A 23491-nucleotide genomic window follows, 5' to 3' on the forward strand; every position below is an offset into this window, starting at 1 on the left:
AGGTTAGACTTGAGGGGCAGCGACTGCCCTCCACAAGGTCACCCAGTGAGCGTTGCGTGGCCAAGCAGGATTTGGAACCCAGGTCTCTCCCAGGTCTCGGTCCAACACTCTAACCACTATACCACGCTGTCTGCCTGAGAAAAGGGACAAGGCCATTGCACTGGAGAAGACCCGGTCAGCCAGACTTTCTTCCAAGCTGATTGATAGGGTGTTCTGCTCGCGTACAGAACTGAACAGTTTTTATAGGGATGGCAATGTTATCGCAACTTGATTCATGGGAGGCCACAATAAATTTGCTGTGAAAAGAAAAGGAAAACTCAGGAAAATGGCCTTGCTGGTCAAAAGCATTGAATCATTCCACACTCCCTTCACAGTTCACCTTTTAAACTTTCAGCCACCTCCATATTTTTACACTCTAACAGAGATGCGACTCAGACTTGCAGACCCCAGACCCAGACACTCAGCTTCCATAATACCAAGATGTTCCTGTGGGCCAACATGCCTCAAAGCCTTAATTACACTGCTAATTGTTTAGCATGTGCAATTAACTGTATTCCCTCTTTGCAGCCACCCTGGGAAAACAGTCCCCAACTGCATCCTAGGCAAGAATATTAGAAATCGGGGCAATTTCTTTTCTTTCTTTCTTTTTTGCAATTTTATTTATTTATTAAAGTTCTTATGTTACATCGGTAAACATTACCATATTAAATCACAAGGCTTATTATATTGTAATTTTCAGTATGTATACGAAGTTTATAAACTTAAAGGAAAGAAAAAACAACACAAGGACAAAAAACTATTCCAAAATCATATATATACCAACACTTTGGGCTTCCTGTCTATCCCATTGTATATTCCTTTTTTACAAATGAATGTACTCTTATTATTGTATATTTCTTTACATTTTATCTAATACATTCCTATATCGATATGTACCCTTGGTCTTATTTCTCAACTCAGTCTCTCTCCAACGTCAATCGAATGCTATCATAGATAGCGAACCTTTGCTGTATTTTTGAACCTATGTCTTATATCTATCCCACTTTCCCATAATTTCCATAATCGGGGCAATTTCTAATGGAGCTGATTTGCTGCATGAGGCTCATGTCAAATCTAAGCAGTTATTGGCACAATGCACAGGCAACCTGGACAGCTCACTGCCGCAAGACATGTTAGTAATCACAAGCTTAAATGGCTTGGGACCAAGACTTGGGAGACCAGAGTTCAAATCCCCACTCAGCTATGGAACATGCTGGGTCACCTGGGGCTAGACTCAGTCTCCAAGGCTGACCTATCCTACAGGGTTGTTGTTGAGGATGAAATAAGGAAGGGGAGAACCACGTGTGCCAGCTTCAGCTTCATGGGCAAAAAGTAGGCAATAAATGTCATAATAATAAAATAGATAAGACTCGCTCTTGCCTAGACTTCCTGTTTGGGTGCCATGGCGAATGGCTGTCCCCATTACATCAGAGCCTTTTTGTATGGAATTTGAGGATAACATGGGAGTAATTATCCTCCCATCCCCCCCAGGGTCGGGGGGGGCAGCTTCACCCGCAGATTGTCCAATACCTGCTGCCTGTCTGGAAGGAATGAGGGGGCAGGGGGTGCTGGGTGCAATGCACCGTATGTTTTTGGCAACTCTCCAAAGCCGTCAACATGAGCAGCGGACACCTGCTTTTAAAGATGAAATTTGGACTTAATTAACAGGCATGCTTTGAACTAGGGGAGATAAAGTATTCTGCTTATTGACTCAGCCACTGGGTGCCAAGGATTCGATCTGGAGAAGGACCATCATTGCAATCGGACTGGTATGTCAGAACGGAAGGGTGGGGTGAAACTCCATTATTTCTCTTTGATATATTTTGCATTTGCTATTCTACCTGGCAAGCCTCTCTCGAAAGACTGACTGCCTGACTGTTTGAAGTATGCAAGCAGGATTGAAAGAATCTTTTACTATCGTGATGATTATGGTTTAACTACAGAATTGACTGCGTGAAATTGGACTACGATTTTGGCAATCACTTTCTACGGAATGATAAAAAAGAATTTTTCATGGGAATCATGGTATTCTTGCTGAAGCAGCGGCTTATTAACACACACACACACACACACACATATATATATATATATGGCTTGCTCTTGCCTAGCCCTACCCCCACCCCCCACCCTGGGCTATGAGACAAACACATAAAAAACAAAACAAACCCGGGCTGGCATGGGATGCTACATTCACAAGAAGAAACAGAACGCTTGAGGTTTTTGGACTGGCAACGTTTCCCCCCTACAAAGCTAATTCCTTGTGGTTTCTTATTAGCCGAGTTGTGACAACTTTGCCGTCTTTATAAAAGCTGTCAAGTTCTTTATGCAAGCAGACGAATAGCCTGCCGGTCAGCCCAGGAGAGAGTATGGCTGGCGGGGTCTTCTCCAGCACAATTGCCCTGTCTAAATAAACACAGGGTCTTGAACAGACCTTTACCCCTTTAAGGTTCTCAAAGGGTGTGGCATGCCACCCTGGTGTGGCATGAATGGATGGCAAGTGTGACAGGAAGATTCAAGGACAAAGAAACATTTAAACATTTCAATGTGGTATACCATAGTATCAAAATATTTTTTTCTTTGCAAAATGCAGATACAGTGGTACCCTCAGGTTACAGACGCTTCAGGTTCCAGACTCCGCTAACCCAGTAATAGTACCTCGGGTTAAGAACACAACCCCAGAATCGGTAACGACTGGACCTAATGGTCAAGGGTCCCTTTACCTTTAAACAATTTATTTAACTAAAACAATAACATTATTGCATATGTATCCATGTTTGCTAACTGATGTGGTTAAACGATTAAAAAACACACACCCTTAGACTGAGTTTTGGCACATATGAAAAACAAATCCTTATTTCCTGATGAATAGCCTTTGGACTTATAATGCAACTTAAATAGAAAACTATCTTTAGAAAGATGTTTCCTCCAAAAGCATTTTATTTTAAAAATCCCAATTTAAATAAAAAAAATCTGATTTAAATAAAACAAATCCAATTATTTTATTTTATTCTTAAAAATCATTGATTTTTATCCACCCTGATTTGTACCCTAAGGCTATTTGAGTCTCCCTTTCCCAAGGGTCAAGTGACTTCCTTATAGGAAATGTGTCTGGTGTATAGGACTGGCCAGGATGCAAAACTTCAGCTCATTAATGAGGTGCAAATTGCTAAGGTTTAGACATCTTATTACTCCACCACCCAGGTGCTAATGGGTCTTGGTCCTCCCTGGCATGAGACCCCACTCCTGTGAACTAGCCTGCCTGATGCAGGCATATTCCTGAGGTGCCCCCATCCTGACAAACAGAGGCCAGCTTGTGAGCAAGGAAGTGCCACCTGCTCCACACTGTCCTAAGTGTGTGACAGATTGGTTTGCACTGGTATCTCCATCGGTTTCCCCAGAGGACATGTTCAATGATAAGAGCACCAGGTGCCAGGTGCAAACCACAAGCTTGGTTGGTGGACCACAAGCTTAACATGAGTCAACAGGGTGATGCAGCGGCAATAGAAGCAAACACTGTTCTCGGCCGCTTCAACAGAAGTACAGTGGTACCTCTGGATGCGAACGGGATCCGTTCCGGAGCCCCATTCGCATCCAGAAGCGAACACAACCCGCGTCTGCGTGTCTGCGCGTGCCACGATTTGGTGCTTCCATGCATGTGCATGATGTCATTTTGAGCGTCTGTGCATGTGCATGTGCGAGCGGCGAAACGCGGAAGTAACAGACTCTGTTACTTCCGAGTCGCTGCGGAGGGCAACCCGAAAATATTCATCCCAAGCTACTTCAGCCTGAGGTATGACTGTACAGTTGTACCTTGGTTCCCAAACGCCGAAAACCCAGAAGTAAGTGTTCCAGTTTGCAAATGTTTTTCGGAAGCCAAACATCCGAAACGGCTGTCGGCTTTTGTTTCTGGGGCACCTGGACCAGGGGTAGGCAACCTAAGACCCGTGGGCTGGATGCGGCCCAAGCGCCTTCTAAATCCAGCCAGTGGACGGTCCAGGAATCCGCATGTTTTTACATGAGTAGAATGTGTCCTTTTATTTAAAATGCATCTCTGGGCTATTTGTGGGGCAGAGGAATTCGTTCATTATTCCCCCCCCCCCCCAAAAAAAAAATAGTCAGGCCCACCACATGGTCTGAGGGACAGTGGCTGAAAAAGGTTACTGACCCCTTGCCTGGACCAATTAGAAACTGCGCCTTGGTTTTTTAACATTTCAGAAGTCAAATGGAACTTCCGGAACGGATTAAGTTTGGCGCTTTTGTTTTTGTCATTTATTTTGAATTTTTGTTTTTGAGGCTTTTCCGGTTCATTTGTTTTTGGGACTATGTGGAACCCAGTTCAGTTACTGATTGATGGATTGTGCGACTGTGGAAACGGATAAAAGCCCCCTATCCAAACAATGAGTATCATCAGCGCAGGTAAGAATTTTTTAAAAAAAACTTTTATCATCTACAATCTTGTCTTATTTATTTTACAGTACAGTACATTGATTATTGCTTTCCTTTTATGGTTCAATGGTCTCATTAGATAGTAAAATTCATGTTAAATTGCTGTTTTAAGGGTTGTTTTTAAAAGTCTGGACTTTCTATGGGAAAGTGCGCCTTGGTTTTGGAATGGACTTCTGGAATTAAGTTTGAGAACTAAGGTACCACTGTATAGTTTCCAGACCAAGGTAAGCAATAACCTTTTAAATTGTGTGCAGGAGTTATTGTTTTTGTTTGTTACTCTGTTCTGTATTTTTGTGCTTTTATATTGTAAACCGCCTTGTGATCCTTGCATGAAGGGTGGTATAGAAATTTAATATATAAAATAAAATAATAAAATAAAATAAAATAAAATAAAATAATAAAATAAAATAGAAGAGGCTTGGCCTTCTCTGCAGAAGGCTAGATTTCTAGGTAAAAGAGTTTTGTTCCATGGAGGGGCATTCTGTGACGTGAGTCCCCACCTGCAGTCCCACGCAATACAATCCAGACGTAGATTTACTGCCTCATCTGTTGTTTACAAGACCCGGATCCAAGAGTCGACGGTGATATCAGAGGCCTAGAAAACAATCCACTGTGTTGGTGCAAGATGGGTTATATTTAAATGCCAGGGGCCAGGAGCATTCCTGGGGAAGCAGCCAGTCCCTATGGAAACTGAGACGCCTGAACATGTGTCCGTCAGCCGGGAATCCTGGCTCCACACTTGACAGTTGCCGGTCGTCAACCGTTTTACTGCGTGTTGCACAACATGCCCTGTCTGGCTTTGCAAAACGGCAGCAACCCAGCAGGGCTTTAAGCGATTCAGCCACCAAACCAAAGGCTCTTGTCACTGACCCGCCTTCCCCATCCTTTAAGGACCTTAGGAATGCTATTGCCAGGTCAGCTCACAATCCGCAAATCGCTTTGCAGATTATTTCCACAAAGCGGGAAATACAAACATATGACACACCCACAGAAAAGATATACCCAGATTCTGAGCTAACAATGCACAAAGTAGTGTCAAATGCCAGACTGTTTTCTTTTTTCAATGTATTCTTATCTATTTGCTTTTGTTGTGGCAAAAGGGCAGTACAGTGGTACCTTGGTTCTCAAATGCCTTGGAACCCAAACACTGCAAACCCGAAAGTAAGTGTTCCGGTTTGCAAACTTTTTTCAGAAGCTGAACGTGCTCCGTTTTGAGTGTTACACTTCTGTTTTGAGTGGCACACTTCTGTTTTGAGTGTTACACCAACAATTTGAGTGTTATGCTGAGGTCTGTCTGTTTTTGCTAATTATTTTGCATTTTTGTTTTTGCAGCTTTTGTTTTGTTTTTCTGACTCTGTGGAACCCAGTTCAGCTACTGATTGATTGTGTGACTGCAGTACATTGTTTATTGCTTATGGATCAATGGTCTCGTTAGATAGTAGAATTCAGGTTAATTTGCTGCTTTAGGGGTTGTTTTTAAAAGTCTGGAACGGTTTAATCCGTTTTGCATTATTTTCTATGGGAAAATGCACCTTGGTTTTGGAACACTTTGGTTTTGGAACTGACTTCCGGAACGGATTAAGTTTGAGAACCAAGGGAGCACTGTATTTAAATAATTGAAATGAATACGGAACAAACAGTCGTCTCTGCTTGTGTTCAGTGGGACGCCGTCTCTAGGCTTGGAGAAAACAACTCCATTCACAAATAAGCACACACATATTTGGGTTCACACTAAGCAAAGCAGACTAAGCCAGGGCATCACATCTGGGCAGTGATATTGAGACGCAATGCAAGGAGAGGTGAAAGGCATGCCGTGGCCCTGATGGCTGGATCAGGAGATGACCTGGTCCTGTGTGTTCCTCGAATCCTAGAACTCAATGCGTCCCTCTCTGGTGCTCCAGCTGCCTCAAAGGAGGCCCACTTGGTACCGTCTCAGCAAAGGTCTCCACTGCACGGACACCCCCTCCAAAATGTTATGAGAACATAGGACAAGTTTGCTGGATCAGCCAATGGTCCATCCATCCGTCATCCTGGGCTTGCAACGGCCAACCAGACGCCAGCGGAAGCCTGCAAGCTGTGCATGAGCCCGGCAGCAGTAAGACCGTGCCCATCTGCCAGCAACTGGAATTCAGAAGCGCAATGATGCACAGGATTGTGGCATTATCAGATTGATGCTTGCAAAAAAAAATATTCTGGAATAAATCACTACTGTCAAACCTCAGCTCCCAAACGCCTCCGTTTTGGAACGTTTCGGTTCCCGAATGCCGAAAACCTGGAAGTACCATATTTTTTGCTCTATAAGATGCACCAGACCACAAGACACACCTAGTTTTTGGAGGAGGAAAACAGGGAAAAATATATTCTGAATCTCAGAAGCCAGAACAGCAAGAGGGACCACTGCGCAGTGAAAGCAGCAATCCCTCTTGCTGTTCTGGCTTCTGGGATAGCTGCGCAGCCTGCATTCGCCCCATAAGACGCACACACATTTCCCCTTACTTTTTAGGAGGGAAAAAGTGAGTCTTATAGAGCAAAAAATACGATAAATGCTCCGGTTTTCAAACGTTTCCCAGCAGCCAAATGTCCAACGTGGCTTCCACTTGATTGCAGAAAGCTCGACAGCTGAACATTTCGGAAGCTGAACAGGCTTCCAGAATGGATTGTGTTCGGAAACCGAGGTTTGACTGCACTCAGCGAGAACATCGACGTCACAGCATAGGAAGAGCCTGGCTGCTGGATCAAACCAAAGGCACATCAAGCTCAGCAATTTCCATTTGCCAGCTCTTCTGGAAAAAGCATGTCTGTATCCCACATGAAGGCTTCAGCAAAGGAAAGGGGTGGGCCAGCCTCTGCAATCCGTCACACACACACGGAAGACAGACATGACTTGTCACAAGATCCCATCATTCCTCTGCTCTTCCCCAAAACAACAACCCCTTTGGACATATGCAGAATGGCTTCTTCTATGGATGAAACTGAATTGTCTAGAGCTATTCTGCCTGGCTTTTAATTTGAACTTAGCCTGATCTTTTATTTCCCTTCTCTTCCCTCCCACTCCCATGTTATGAAGATCACCCGCTCTGAGACCCCACAGCTAATTCTCCCCTTGCCTCCTCACTGGCCCAAGTAGGACCAGTTCAGCCAGCTAGCCCTGGGGATTATCTAATGCTTATTAGATGGATTTCCCCTAAATTGATTTCTGAACTTTGAATTTTATTGCTATTCATGTTTTTATACTGTATTTTATGCTGTTTTTACAATTAAGTGTTTTAAATTTGTTGTTAGCTGCCCTAAGCCCGGTTTTTGAACCGGGAAGGGCAGGGTATGAATAAAATTATTATTATTATTATTATTATTATTATTATTATTATTATTATTATTATCAGGGAACTGCCATCGGCTCAGGGGCGAGAGGGGAAAAGCCGGATGGATTACAGAGAGCAGCACCTCCTCAGCGGAGCAGAGTAGCCACACCTCCAGTGGAGAGGAGCTTCAGGGCTCAGAGGAGGCGAGGCGGTGCCAGGACACCTTGCCTGGGCAAAGCGGGGAGGAGAGAGGTCCTCCGTTGCCCACGCCCTCCCTGCACAGTAGGCTTCCATGCTGAGAGGGGAGGCGCAGACTGGGCGTCAAGAAACTACTCTGCTGGGGAAGGTTTAAGGACCGCCCACTCACAGATTCTGCCAGTGAATGAGCCAGCCACAGAATAGTAACGCTCTGCATGGTGAAGGATTTTTGGCACCAATAACGAGGCTTTACAGCTGACCAGAGAGGCATTTGCCTGATTGCTCTCGAGTAACCCCCTGATGTTGTTGTTATTATTATTATTATTATTATTATTATTATTATTATTATTATTACTACACAGATGGGAAAACAATGAGTTGCACAAGAAAAGCCATGCTGATTGGCATGTGCTGGCTGGCGAAGCATTGTAGGGCCCACAACTCTCCAAACACCTCCAACCCGTGTGCATTTAATCCATCAAGAGAGCATGTCCACACTGCAGCCCTGCAACTCAATCCCTTAAGCCTCTCGCCGCAAGGCTTGCTTGCATTTTTCGTTAAAAATTCAGATTTCTTCGCAAAAGCATCCAGACCTTGTGTGACTCAGTTTCACACAGGCAGAGGAGGACGCTCAAAACATTGGAGCGAAACGCCACGCCGGCTTTCAACATCTATGCCTGGCTATTCCAGTGGGTTTCAGAATTTTCTAGCTGTAGAGAGCCCTTTCCAAGTCGACGTGTGTCTGCCGAGCGACGGCTTATTGCAGAGGATTGTGGGAAGCGTCCCAGGGCGTTCACGCGAGGCGCCGGCCAATCTTGCTGGGCGTCACTGTGGCTCTGTGTAAACGGAGAACGCGTCCGGGAACACACCAAACAACACTCGCCTGCATTTGTGCATGGCAGGAGTTGATCGGTGTTGGTGGTCAAGCCCATCTTTCAGGGAAATCTGCCTTGCAGCACTGACCTTCTCACTCTGGAACCGCAAATCACCTCCAAGAAAGCCTCAGTTTCTCCGGGACAGATGCTCATTTTCGTATGACATGTATAATAACTCAGTGAGTCCCCTGTGCCCGTTTCCCTCAAGTGTAGTTCGAAATGAAAAAGGAAATCTTCATTAGCTGGCATGCAGATTTCTATTTTTAAAATGGCTCTTTTCCACTTTCTACACCTCATTAACCAGCTTCACACTTTTCGGACCGAAAAGCATTTTTAGCACCACTTGCGAACGTGTCCTTAGATGCTCCATTAGAAAATGCCAAGGTGCACAAACCAAGTACGAACGCCTATTTGGGGCACATCCGCTGCACTAACTCGCATCCGTTGCCTATCACTTTGGCATCACTTCACCGGAAGAATCCCAGGAACTGTAGCTGGCAAGATGGTCTGGATCCTGTTAGGCGCTCCTAGCCCCCCCACTTAAAAAACTACAGTTCCCAAGAGTCCCTGTGAAGAGGGGATACGATTGTCAAACCAGTTTTCACTCATATAGAGTTTAGAGTTTCAGGAAATACCTCTCAGGATTTATGAGCAGGAAGGCAAAACAGGGAACAAAAAGCAATGATGAACTCCATCTGTGCACACTGAGAGAAGCAACATCCGACCGAATTGTCCCCATTTCACTGAGTCCAGAAAATTACCATCTGTGTGCCCGGAATTCAAATCACCTCATACACCACAGGGCAAAGACCTAGATTTTCAAACTGCATTTTTAAAAAGCACAATTAAAATAAATCTATTTGCTGAAAGAGCTCTTTAGAAGGCCGCACAGAATCACTACCGCCTCGACTGTATTGTTTCATCTGCTGAATCCTTCGAGAAGGCCGGGCGCCATTTTGCCAAGATGGAAGCCGAAGAGTTCTTTGACTGAGTTGCTGCTGGGCTTGTGGTTCTTACAGCAGCTACTACTATGCTATAAGATCCACTGTCCTTTGATATCATATATGAGTTTGTACTACTGATGAAGCCCAAGACAGTGAAACAAGGCTAATATTCCAGAAATCCTTGTCAAACTGCAACAACCTTTTGTGTGGATTGTTGGACTCTATGAACAGACAGGTGGAATAGACACTTTCACATATATGGACCTTATGCATAAACTGATTAGTGAATGAACTGATCCACTGGGTCTTCTACGCTTTTCATTGAACTTTATAGAATCATAGAGTTGGAAGAGACCACAAGGGCCATCGAGTCCAACCCCCTGCCAAGCAGGAAACACCATCAGAGCACTCCTGACATATGGTTGTCAAGCTTCTGCTTAAAGACCTCCAAAGAAGGAGACTCCACCACACTCCTTGGCAGCAAATTCCACTGTCAAACAGCTCTTACTGTCAGGAAGTTCTTCCTAATGTTTAGGTGGAATCTTCTTTCTTGTAGTTTGGATCCATTGCTCTGTGTCCGCTTCTCTGGAGCAGCAGAAAACAACCTTTCTCCCTCCTCTATGTGACATCCTTTTATATATTTGAACATGGCTATCATATCACCCCTCAGCCTCCTCTTCTCCAGGCTAAACATGCCCAGCTCCCTTAGCTGTTGCTCATAAGGCATCGTTTCCATTTTATTGCCTTCCCTGAGCCTTTAGAGTGGAGCAGGCAGTAAAATAAATTGTCCCTTAATTTCCTAGCTTCAAGACAACACGACAACCCATCCAACTGTTTAAAAAAACTCCCTCGGAAGGTGGTGGACTCCCCTTTGCTGGAGAGCTTGAATGACCTTCTGTCAGGGGTTCTTTAGCCATGATTGCCACATTGCAGGGGGTTGGACTAGATGACCGCTGGGGTCCCCTCCCAGAACTACAATTCTGTGAGTCTCTGTGCCACCCGAACCAAGACTACCAGGCTTGCTACCAGGTTCCTTCCCACCAGAGATGGCAAGGGTTGAACGTGGGCACCTTTTGTGTATCAAAAGCTCAGCACCTGCCACCTTTTCTGTCTCTACGGTGGGACCATCTCTCCTTGCTTCCCACTGTGGCAGAGCTCCCATGGCAACAGACCGATGCTGGATCTTCCGGTGGTAACTTAGAAGGCTCCTGGAGAGCCGGACAATTTATTTTACTGCCTGCTCCACTCTAAAGGCTCAGGGAAGGCAATAAAATGAATAGAGACATAAGACCTCATTAAAACTGAATTTCCTTCCAACACTGAAATCCATATTTTGAAACCCAAACCCTCCAGCTTTTTCCTCTTTCAGGAAAGGACAGAAATGCCAAACTCTGAGTGTCCTGCAACGTGTGATTTGCTTTTTATTTTGTAAAGGGTGCTCTTGAAAACATACAGAATGGATTTCTTTCAGAACGGAGCAGTCACAGCTAAGCTGCACGAACCTTGGAAGAGGGGCAAGCGCTTTTGGGCAGGCTTCACCACATAAGTGTTAACCTGGGGGGGCTTTACCCCTCAACAAGGAGTGGCCAGAGCTCAGGGACAGACCAAAGGTCCTGGGTTCAACAGCAGAAGGTGATGATGATGAGGCCATCTTCAGCACAGTTGAACTGTGGAACTCCCTGCCACAGAAGGCAGGGATGGCTGCCAACCTAGATGGCTTTAAAAGAGGAGTAGACAAATTTGTGGAGGTTATTGCTATCGATGGCCAGGATGACTATGCTTTGCCTCTGCAGTCGGAGGCAGCCAGGCTTCCGAATCCCAGTTGCTGGAAGCCACAGGAAGGGAGAGGCCTCTAGAGCCTGGATCCTGCTTGGAGGTTTCGCACAAGCATCTAGTCGGTCCCTGTGAGAACAGGATGCCGGACCAGATGGGCCACTGGCCTGATCCAGCAAGATCTTCTCATGTTAGAATGAGTCTTTCACTCATCCTGCCATAAGGTAAGGTAATGCCACAGAAGACAGAATCAGAATTCAAAATGACTTTTACAGATTGGAGTACTGGGCGCAAGCTCCCAAAATGAATTTCAACAGGGACAAATGTAAAGTTAAGCACTTAGGCAGGAAGAACCAGATGCACACATATAAGATGAGGAACACCTGGCTTATCAGTAGGAGACATGAAAAAGATCAAGGGGTCTTAGGACCACAAGCTTAACATGAGTGAACAGTAAGATGCACCAGCAAAAGAAGTGAATGCTATTCTAGGCTGCACCAACAGAAGTCTAGTGTCCAGATCAAGGGAAATAATAGTACCACTCTAGTCTGCCTTGGTTAGGCCACACCTCGAATACTGAGTCCAATTCTGGGCATCACAATTTAAGAAGGATGTTGACAAGCTGGAAGGTGTGCAGAGGAGGGCAACCAAGATGATCAAGGGTCTGGAAACCAAGCCTTATGAGGAACGATTGAAGGAGCTGGATACGTTTAGCCTGGAGAAGAGGAGGATGAGAGGAGATATGATAGCCATCTTTAAATATCTTAAGGGCTGTCACAGGAAGATGGAGCAAGTTTGTTTCTTCTGAAGGGTAGGATTCGAACCAATAGCTCCAAGTTGCAAGAAAGGAGATTCCGTCTAAACATCAGGAAGAAGTTTCTGACAGTGAGCTATTTGAGCTATTTGAAAATGGAATGGTCTCCCTTGGGAGGTTGTGGATTGTCCTCCACTGGAAGTTTTCAAGCAGAGGTTGGATGGCCACCAGTCAGGGATGCTTTAGCTGAGATTCCTGCATTGCAGGGGGTTGGACTAGATGACCCTTGGGGTCCCTTCCAAGATTCTAAGATTCTATGATCTTTGTCCAAAGACAGATTTCCCCTTGGAAATCCAGCTGAGCAAAAGCACATTTCCTCTCTGACATTTAAACCGCCACCTTCAGCTCTTTACCTCCTCAAATTCTGAGCCTGCCTGGAGATGAGGAACTCAAATGCTGCCAAGATACGCTGGTGATGACTCCTCATGCCCCTTTCACGCCACAGCCATGCAGTTGCCGGCATTTGACCACACCGGCCAAGCGGGCTCCAAAAAACATTTGGCGTTGTCTACCGGATTGCAACATCTGCTTGGGTAGCTAACGCTACCAATTCGGCCACTTGGGAAGGGAGTGTGTGGAAATGGGTCTCTTGATTTCAGCCTTCCCAAAAAATCCAGAATGACACAATTCATCTAGGTTGTGAAAGCATAACAGAATGTTGGATTTGGGAGGGATATTGAAGGCCTAGAAGGCTGATGGCCGAAGAATTGATGCTTTTGAATTCTGGTGCTGGAGGAGACTCTTGAGAGTCCCATGGACTGCAAGAAGATCAAATCTCTCCATTCTGAAAGAAATCAGCCCTGAGTGCTCACTGGAAGGACAGATCCTGAAGCTGAGGCTCCAATACTTTGGCCACCTCATGAGAAGAGAAGACTCCCTGGAAAAGACCCTGATGTTGGGAAAGATGGCGGGCACAAGGAGAAGGGGACGACAGAGGACGAGATGGTGGGACAGTGTTCTCGAAGCTACCAGCATGAGTCTAACCAAACTGCGGGAGGCAGTGGAAGACAGGAGGGCCTGGCATGCTCTGGTCCAGGGGGTCACGAAGAGGCGGACACAACTAAACGACTAAACAACAACAACAACAACAACAAATTGAAGGCCTAGGAATTTACAGCATCCCTGACTGGTGATGGCTGCCCAGTCTCTGCCTCGGCAAAAGAGAGGGCACCACATCCTTGAGGCAGACTGTTCCACTGTTGAACGGCTCTTGCCATTAGGAAATTTCTCGTAATGTTCATAGCGCTGGTCCTGCCCTCTGGAGCAACGGGAGAACAAGAGTTCACTCCATCTTCTGTGTGAGACAGTCCAGCAGGTATCTGAAGACCTCTGCCATGGCTCACATTAATATAAGCATGAGACAAGCCTGCTGGAGCAATGGCCCATCTAGTCCAGTGTCCTGTTCTCACAATGGCCAACCAGTTACCCCACTGGGAAACCTGCAAGCATCTGAGCACAAGAGTAGCCCTCTCCCTTCCTGCCGTTTCCAGTGGCTGGTATTCAGAAACAGTTCTGCCTCCAATTGTGAATAATAATAATAATAATAATAATAATAATAATAATAATATATTATTTCTGCCCCGCCCACCTGGCTGGGCTTCCCCAGCCACTTTGGGCAGCTTTCAACAGAACATTAAAAACAGAATAAAACTTCAAACATTAAAAACTTCCCTATGCAGGGCTGCCTTCAGATGTCTTCTAAAAGTCAGATAGTTGTTAATTTCCTTGACATCTGATGGGAGGGAGCTCCACAGGGCAGGCGCCACTACTGAAAAGGCCCTCTGCCTGGTTCCCTGTAACTTCTTGCAGGGAGTGTCAGAAGGTCCTCGGATCTGGACCTCAGTGTCCGGGCAGAACGATGGGGGTGGAGACGCTCCTTCAGGTATACTGGGCCAAGGTTGTTTACGGCCAAATATAACCTTCCTGACTAGTAGCCATCAGAAGAACTTGACACGCCATAAATCTGTCTAATCTTCTTTAAAAGCCATCCAATTGGTGGTTGTCACTACCTCCTTGTGGCAGGGAGTTCCATAGTTGAACTGTGCACTGTGCGAGTATTTTCTTTTTATAAACATCTATCATGCCACTTTTTTAACTCGCCTTTTCTCTAAACTAGAAAGTCCTAAATGCTGCAACCTTCCTCATAGGGGAAGTTTCTCCATCCCCTTGATAATTTTCATCGCCCTCTTTCCCACAATAATCCACAATCTTTCCCACAATAATCTTCTCTTCTCCAGGCAGAACATACACAGATCTTTCTGTTGTGCTCCACAGCAACTGAACTATAACAGTTCCAGAGAAAGTAAACTGCAATGCAGCCAGAGAACTATAAAGGCAGAAAAATGGAAGCCAATTCCTCCGCCTTCACAGAGTCCGTGCACAGCAACGGGTTAAACAGAGATAGAACCAAAACAACTTATTTGGTTAATAAATGGCTAATAAAAGAGCGGCGATTTAATTGTTTGAGGACCTAGCTCACCCCACCCTGGAGACTCGGAGGGCAGTTAACAGATTAAACAAACGAAGCATCCACTTTAAATCCAATTCGGCATTAAAAACTCAATTGGTCTCTTAACCCCACCACCGTTTTTCTGCTTGTCCCCTGCAACAGAAGCCACCCCAAGCAGATTGTGCACGGCTTTCAGAAGGCTTTGATTAATCTCCGAGGGAGAGCGTTCCATAAATGCAGGGTCCGCATGCCGAAACTTTCTACATACCCCTCCTGGTTTATGGCCCCATTAAAAGGTTGCTTTGGGTTGACCTTGGAGAGTTGGATGAGATACAATTGACCAGGGCGGCTGCTGCTGCTGCTACTGTCACTGCTGCAAGGGTAATAAGTCTGGCAAAGCTTCGGCTCAGGAGATCTAGAGAAACATTTCGGCTTAGATAGCCTGAGTGGAAGTTTGAGCAACTCACACAAAAACAACAGCACAAAGCAGCTTGCACCACCATTGCAGTAGTGCACCAAAGTTAACTTTGGAAATAAATTTGGAAGCTTCTTTTTTGAGCGCTAAAGTGGTAAGAGTTTTGGAATATATTTATTAAATGCCGTAAAGCAGCTTTGTGGGGTTGTTGCACCCTAAACGGCGGAGCAAATACATTTAGCAAGGAAACGGCTGCAGCCCTAACAACCTCTCCCTGGCTGTGCGGAAAACACACGTTGTAAAAGCAGCCCGAGACTTGTGTGCAGTGCGCCCTGCAAAACGCTTTGAACTGAGCTGCGCAGGACTGAACGCTTCCCAACGCTCTGACTCAGATACGAGAGAGTCCACCGCGTGCGGTGACCCCGTTGACGCAGGGGTCCCAGAGTGCTGACTCAGTGGATTGTGACTCAGCGATGCCGTGTCGCCTCTGGAGGAGCCAAGCTCCTTCTGCTGGGATCGGCCAGAGGAACACAGCCCGGCGCCCTCGGAGCATGCCCCACGTGCCATAAAACACATGCACAGCATAGGGATGGAGAGGTTCAGGCAGCGCATGGATCCTTCAGACACCCCGTTTCCCCTAGCAGTATCTAAACCACTTATAACCCACGGGGTTTCTCCTCTGCCTGGTGCAACCGGACAGCACCATGCTCCGGAACCCACAACTACTAGTCTCCCTCGTCCATTGGAGAGTGCAGGGTGATTCCTGCCGTCCTGTGGCAAGAGCTTACCTTCAAGACCTGGTGCTGCCTCTGCTGCCTCTGCAGTTCCCCATGGCCTCGCAGCCGCCGCCAGATCACAAAAACTCTGGGAAAAGAAAGAAAGGAAAGGGGGGTTGGTGGAGGGGGCCGCTATTCTTGACGCTGGCTGCAGCCGGAGAGCTGGGAACACACCCACCCAATCCCCACCGCGACCCCCGCTTCTGCCCCTCACCCAAGCCTCCCCGCAGCCCAAGCCCCCTCCCCTTGGCAGCCGCCCCACTGCACCCAACCCGAGCCCCTCGCCTACCCGTAACCTGAGGCTCTGGCAGGAGCCGAACAGCAACTGCTCTGTTAACAAGCAGAACGGCAGCCAAAGCAGCCCAGCGGCTCCTGCCTGCTGCTCGGGAGGAAAGGAAAACCATTTCCCCCCACCGCCCTCCCCCCACCAGCCCAGCCACACGCTGGAGAAATTCCTAAAAATAATGTCAAAAGCAAAGCGCTCGTAAAAAAGTTTGGCGGCTGGGGAATGGAGTGGGGGAGCCGGGGGCCGGGTTCGATTTCAGGCTGCAGATACCAGGAGCGAAAGGCAAGGCCTCCCTGGCTCTCCCCTTTGCAGGGGGAGTTTCCGGGACAGGGCAAAAGCGAGCGAGGAGAGGAAAGGAGCATCATCAACCTGCGCAGGTGTGGGTATCAGCGGGCAAGGGAGAGGAGGAAGAGGCGACCCGGGGTGCTGTGAAAAAATCATGCACAAATCACGCAATCAAGGCTATGGGAAGTCACGCTCTGCAGGAGCTAATGGCCACTTGAGCAAAGAACGGGGCTTGAGGAAATTACCTGAGAGGCAATGGGGTTGTGGGTGAAAGCATATATAAAGGGCCTGCTGGATCAAGACATCTGGACCTCGCACAGATGCCCCAAAGAAAAACCCATGTCTTCCAGCAAATGGGATTCAGAAGCATTGCAGAGCAGAGCCGTTCCACTGAGTTAGTGTTAGTAGTAATAATAATAATAATAATAATAATAATAATAATAATAATAATAATTATTATTATTATTATTATTATTATTATTATTATTTATGTATACCCCACCCATTCCCCAGCCACTCTGGGCGGCTTCCAACAGAATATTAAAATACAAGAAGAAGAAGAAGAAGAAGAAGAAGAAGAAGAAGAAGAAGAAGAAGAAGACGACGACTTTCCTCTCTCCACCTGCTATGCCCTATTGCGCTTATTATGAAACTCAACCATACAGAGCAGGACATGAGCACATTACCATTTAAGGCGCTTCCTCTATGCCAGCTTGTTCCAGTCCTTACAAACAACCCTGCAAGGTAGGTCAGCGCTGTCACCCCCATTCTGAGGGAGAGGGGGCACCGAGGTGGGGAGAGCATGGCTGCCTACAAGCACCTAACAAGCTGGCTGAGGTTCACCCCAGAGCCTTGTTTAGTTATCTTTGGGAAGTCAGCGTGAGGGCTGGGGAGGAGGCTTCAAATTCCAGCCTTGCGACAAGGCACTGTGCGGCCCACAGGTTCCATGTCAAAGTACTTTTGCAGCCCAACTCTGTCATGGGAGCCTAGGAAGGAGCCTTATACTAAGCGAAGAATTGGGTCCAACTAACTCAATACTGTCTACTCTGACTGGCAGCAGTGGCGCCAAGCTTTCAGGCATGGATAATTCCCAGCATTAGCAGGAGATGCCAGAGGGACTGGAGTCTCTGAGCTACGGGCAAGTGGCTAGACCAGACCACTAGACTAGAGGTGCTCAGCTGAGCTGGGAGGGGTCCTGATCCTGCTGCCTTTCCTCCAGAAAGAAGGGGTCAAAGGGCTCCCCGGGCACCTGGGTCCCTTAGCCGTCTGCCCGTTCCTCATGGCTTCCACCGCCACCCTTTCAAAACCACATCTGGGCAACCTCTTTCCTGCTGGACGGCTCTCCATAGCTGTGCTTTGGCTAGCGACGCCTCCTGGCCCAGGGCAGGGCTGAGCCACAAGCCGGCTTCCAAGCACAGAGGCACTCGGGTCAGCCAGCAGGCGAGCTCCAAAGCAAACAGCCCACTGCCGCTCCCGTGCTCCTTCGCTCGCCGGGACGGGAGCGCTGCATTCCAGCCGTGCAAAACAGCCCTCTGCCGCTTCCAAAACAAAGGCCCCTTTTGGGCTCCGGGAAGCTCCAAGCGCACCTGAGAAGCAGCCCCTCAAAAGGCGCTGGGCCATCGATTTGGTCCAGGAAGAGGGGGGGCCCCGTTAACCTCTCAGCTCCCAGGGAAAAGGAAAAGTCATGGGGTTTGGAAAGGCAGAATGTGGGCGATGCAAGATCTGTTCTCTTCCCACCCATAAATCATGTTCTGCTTCGCGCTGGCCTTGCCAAGCCATGTGGTGGCCATCGCCACAGCAACCTCATGTCAGAAACAAATCACAGAAGAGGGTAGGCCTCCTGTCCCCCAGCAGCAGATATGGGCAGGATTCGTTGCAGGAACGCCGCACCCGCGAAGAGACTAATCACAGGTCTGCGGAGACGCTGAAAGGCAACAGCCGACTGCGTCAGATGCCAGGCATGGGAATCGGCACAGCACAATGTGCATTTTACAGGGAGAGAAAAAAAGTTCCATAAATGCTGAGAGGTCAGGCTTGAAAAAGGAGCAGAAGTCCTTCCATCAGGCTGCAGAGCTGGCGGGGGGGGGGGGGAGTAGCAAAGCAGGGTCAGGCCATCTCTTCCTTTCTTTGGCCCTCGCTCAATTGCCACCTGGCAGCAGAGATGCCATCAGGCAATCCGAAACCGTTTGAATCAAAGTTGCCCGTTATCAGAATTGTAATGCTAAGAGCTAGTGCACAAGCATGTTTTCCCCCTTCCCATTTATTTGTTTATTTCAGAGAATTTATATACCACTTGATTGTAAAAACAAACATACAAACAATTGTATCACTTATGTACTTATTTACCCTACTGTATACTCTGTTGTATAGGCTGATAGCCGAAGAATTGATTCTTTTGAATTCTGGTGCTGCAGGAGACTCTTGAGAGTCCCATGGACTGCAAGAAGATCAGACCTGTCCATTCTTAAGGAAATCAGCCCTGAGTGCTCACTGGAAGGACAGATCCTGAAGCTGAGGCTCCAATACTTTGGCCACCTCATGAGAAGAGAAGACTCCCTGGAAAAGACCCTGATGTTGGGAAAGATGGAGGGCACAAGGAGAAGGGGACGACAGAGGACGAGATGGTGGGACAGTGTTCTCGAAGCTACCAGCATGAGTTTGACCAAACTGCGGGAGGCAGTGGAAGACAGGAGTGCCTGGCGTGCTCTGGTCCAGGGGGTCACGAAGGGTCAGACACAACTAAATGACTAAACAACAACAACAACAACAACAACAACAACATACTCTGTTGTATGGTTATTTTTCCTTTTTCTTTCCTTTCACATTACAGTCGTACCTTGGTTTTCAAACAGCTTAGTTCTCGAACGTTTTGGCTCCCGTACATTGCAAGCCTGGAAATGACTGTTCCGGTTTGCGAACTATTTTTGGAAGCCAAACGTCCGATGGGCTGCAGAAGCTTCTGCTGGCCTCACTTTGGTTTACGAACATTTTGGAAGTCGAACGGACTTCTGGAATGGACTCTGTTTGACTTCCAAGGTACGATTGTATTCATATTTCTTTTATTTCACAATATCTTTTTCAGTGAAAACTTCTAATAACTAACTAACTAACTAACTAAAACTAACTCTAAACGATCCAGTTCTTACAAATGTGGAACAGGTATCAAGGAGTCCCAAGGAGCTGCTAGGCCCAAAACCCCAGAGAAGACTCTTAGGAGAGATCATGCCTTTATGGAATCCTCTGAGGAGGGAAACCAGAAGGGAGGAAGGACTCCTGAACCTTGACTGGTGGTTGTGCACATCTGGCTTCTAAAGCCTCACTACGTGATACTTCTTCTTCTTTTTTCTTTTGTATTTTTATTTAGATTTTCCGTCATACAATTTAATTAAAAAAAAGAAATAATACATAGCAGAAAAGAAACATTAAATCATTATACATTAAATCATTATACAATATCCAAAAAGAAAGAGAAAAAACATAAACAAAATAAAATAAACCCACCACCCTGTTTAACTTCCCTCCACTGCTACTCGTCTTCTCTAGAATCAATTTCACCCTTATTATTGCATTCTGATTGTTTTTATTTTCTCTATATACATACATATGTCATAGTTTTGATGCATTTACATTCTTTAAGCATATTAGCATGTCTTTTTTAGAGCAAAATTTTGTCATATAACCATCAAAGCATTGCCATTCGTTTTTCAGTTTTTGATTTGACTGCTGTTGTAGGGATGCTGTTAATTTAGCCAGTTTTAAATATTCATTTAATTGGAGAATCCATTCCTCCTTGGTAGGTAGTTCTTTAGCTTTCCATTTAGATGCTATTACTATTGTAGCTTCAGTGGTCACATATAAGAAAATTCTTTTTTTCAATTTCGATATTTCTTTTCCTAAAAGGCCCAGTCTGCCCGCAGACTGTCTGGCCAGAGTGGTGCATGTTCTGGTTATCTCCCGGTTGGACTACTGCCATGCGCTCTATGTGGGGCTACCTTTGAAGGTGACTCGGAAACTACAACTAAACCAGAATGCGGCAGCTAGACTGGTGACTGGGAGCGGTCGCCGAGACCACAAAACACCAGTCTTGAAAGACCTACATTGGCTCCCAGTACGTTTCCGAGCACAATTCAAAGTGTTGGTGCTGACCTTGAAAGCCCTAAACGGCCTCGGTGTATACCTGAAGGAGCGTCTCCACCCCCACCGTTCAGCCTGGACACTGAGGTCCAGCTCCAAGGGCCTTCTGGCGGTTCCCTCGCTGCGAGAAGCCAAGTTACAGGGAACCAAGCAGAGGGCCTTCTCGGTAGTGGCACCCGCCCTGTGGAATGCCCTCCCACCGGATGTCAAAGAGAGAAACAACTACCTGACATTTGGAAGACATCTGAAGACAGCCCTGTTTAGGGAAGCTTTTAATCTTTGATGCATTGCTGTATTTTAATATTTTGTTAGAAGGCCAGCCAGATGGGCGGCATATAAATAATAAACTATTATTATTATTATTATTATTATTATTATTATTATTATTATTGGTAAGCCTCTGGATTTTTCGTTAATGGGATCTTAAGCATTTTTTTCCAACTCCTCATGTATTTCTCCCCGCTACGTGATACTTCTGACAGACAAACATGAGGGGGGGAAACCCAGCATAGAAGACTTGGACTCCAGAGGTTGAGCTGACCCAAAAATACTCAGAATCTGGAAGCGGACCCGCTCCTTTCTTGGTAGCACATGCAGCCCACGTGCCTGGCATCCTCCGTTGGCCCATCTGCAGTCCAGGCCCCTTTTTGCAGAGGGAGGGGGGCACAGTTCACAGCTGGTTGCAGGCCTGACGCAGCATCTATTTCCCCCTCCGCTCCAAAAGCTGGAAGCCTTTGCTCCTGGCTCCGCCAACAGAGGGCAGCTGTCATGGGGCACGGCTGGCAACTGTGCTGTTGGCGCGACCCCCCTTCCTTTCCCGGTCAGCAAAGACCCTGCCAAAAGTTCCCCCTTCCCCCGGTCACGATTCCTGCCCCACCCCAGCAGTCAGAGAGGCCAAATTTCTGGCCCTCGCGTGGGGGCCTGTAAAGCAAGACTCCCTCAGGTGCGTTTGCCTTGGCGCGGGTTCAAGCCCCGGCCAATTAGAGCTACAGAAAACATACACTAAAAAAAAAAACACCCCAAATGGAGGAAAATAAGCTTTGCTGGGAGGAATCGTGTGTGTGTGTGTGCATTTCTATCGAACCCAGATGGCGAAGGCGCAGAAAGGAGAGGGGCAGGAGGGGGGAAACAGAGGCCCCCAAAATAATAAAAGGGGAGCCTTGTTTGAGGCAGGGCTGTTGAGAAGGAGGGGGGCAGGAGGGCTGATTCAGCTCCAGCAGTAAATTGGTGGCGTGGGGGGGGAGTGGAGAGAGGGGGCCCAATGCAGGTTTGGGGGAAGCAGATCAGATTCCGGAGGAAAGATGCGGATCGCAGGCATCATTTCTCTGCTTCTTCCAAATTTATTTGCTTGTTTATATCACATTTCTGTTTCCAAGGAGCTCAAGGTGGGATAGGCAGGGCATCGGTCTGGGGAGACAACAGAGAAGTCCACCTTTGGGGGTGAGGTCAAGCTGTTGGGAACTATCAGCGCCTGCTGTGGCTGCAGAGACCAATAGGGGAGAGACATGTTTTATTACAGCTGGGCAGAGGAAGGCGCCAGGTTGTGCTGCTGCAGATGCACCAGGGCTGGTGTGAAGGCCTGAGGAGCCTGCCTTTTCTGGGGGTGGTTTCTCACAAGCCCACTTCCGTCTGCTCCTCTCCTGAGCAAAACTGCAGCCATCTTGTCTCCAGTGGCCCATACAAGAAGACAAAGGATGCTTTGGCTGGCATTCCTGCATTGCAGGGTTGGACCAGATGACCTTTGGGTTCCCTTCCAGCTCCACATTTCTATGATTGGATGGTGACGAGCCATTCAGGGCTTAGCCACACCTCCATTTGCCTCTCCCCCCTGGGAAAAGCTGCGGTTTAGAACTGAATTGGAACAAACGGCAATTGGGTTTCCTGTGGATTGCAGTTTATTCCGATTTAGCACTAAAGAGTGGATTTTCTGGAGTGTGTGCAGTGGGGCAAACAGCTCAGAATTCCATCCCTGATGCGTGAGCAAAACAATATTGGCTGTAGGTGCTCCTTCAAATCCTCATTCAAGGATTTAAAGAAGTTAAAGCCAGCAGTTCAATCTCAGCTCAGAAATGCACTGGTGGTATTTAACGGGGGGGGGGGGGGGAGACATGATTCAGGCAGCCATATTTCAATACGATGAGTTTTGAAGAGGACTTTAAAGGGCCACACAGAGCGTATGGCAGCAGTCAAACCAGTCAAACCATGGCTTGATCATGGATTTCTGTGGCCAGGTCAGGTTTCTCCAGCCAGAGGTGAGATTGTGACAGCATATCCCACCTGCGCCCAAAGGACCGCACTGGCTGCAGCCAACTTAAGGTTTAACTATTTCATTTATAAAAGTATTTCTGCACTGTCCTCTGGTAAAATATTAGGGGGGTATACAGTGACACGGAAAACATTTAAAAGCAATGCAGAGCAATCATTAAAACGACGAACTGCTCAAGGATATTTTAAATGACTCTGTAGGTTTGTCAGCTTAGGATGCGTGAAACTCAAAAGGAAGGATGCCAAATCTCTGCTCAGTTTAAGCCGAGAGAGAAGACAAGGAATAAAATGTTACAGTTGTCAATGCAAGTAGACAGAACAAGGGTCTGAACAAGAGTTTTGGTGGTGCCTGTAAAAAGAAAAAAGGTGGCAAATTCTGTCTTGAGGGTCTCATTTTACATTAAGGTTACCAGATATTTTTCAATGAATCAGGGGACACTTTTCAACTTCAATGGATTTTGTATGGGGACCGATTTGTAAATCCGGGGAC

General features: G+C 46.9%; 1 protein-coding gene across 5 annotated transcripts in view; it reads right to left on the reverse strand.

Moving 5' to 3' along the window:
* The window catches only part of IL11RA (interleukin 11 receptor subunit alpha), a 136660-nt gene that overhangs the window by 56706 nt on the left and 56463 nt on the right, over window positions 1-23491 (reverse strand). The window contains exons 1-2 of one of the 5 annotated variants that reach the window (XM_053408052.1): window positions 18189-18358; window positions 16044-16119 (exon numbers count right to left, since the gene is read on the reverse strand). The exons of 1 other annotated variant lie outside the window; for it this stretch is intronic. In XM_053408052.1, the coding sequence (XP_053264027.1) occupies window positions 16044-16119; window positions 18189-18343 (231 nt within the window). In that variant the 5' untranslated portion in view covers window positions 18344-18358. Of the gene's footprint in view, window positions 1-15108; window positions 15231-16043; window positions 16120-17923; window positions 17965-18188; window positions 18359-23491 lie in introns of those variants that run through there. 3 more of the 5 variants (XM_053408055.1, XM_053408056.1, XM_053408057.1) reach the window with 3 other exon arrangements.

This window comes from Podarcis raffonei, chromosome 11, assembly GCF_027172205.1.
Source record: "Podarcis raffonei isolate rPodRaf1 chromosome 11, rPodRaf1.pri, whole genome shotgun sequence".
Classification (NCBI taxonomy): Eukaryota; Metazoa; Chordata; class Lepidosauria; order Squamata; family Lacertidae; genus Podarcis; species Podarcis raffonei.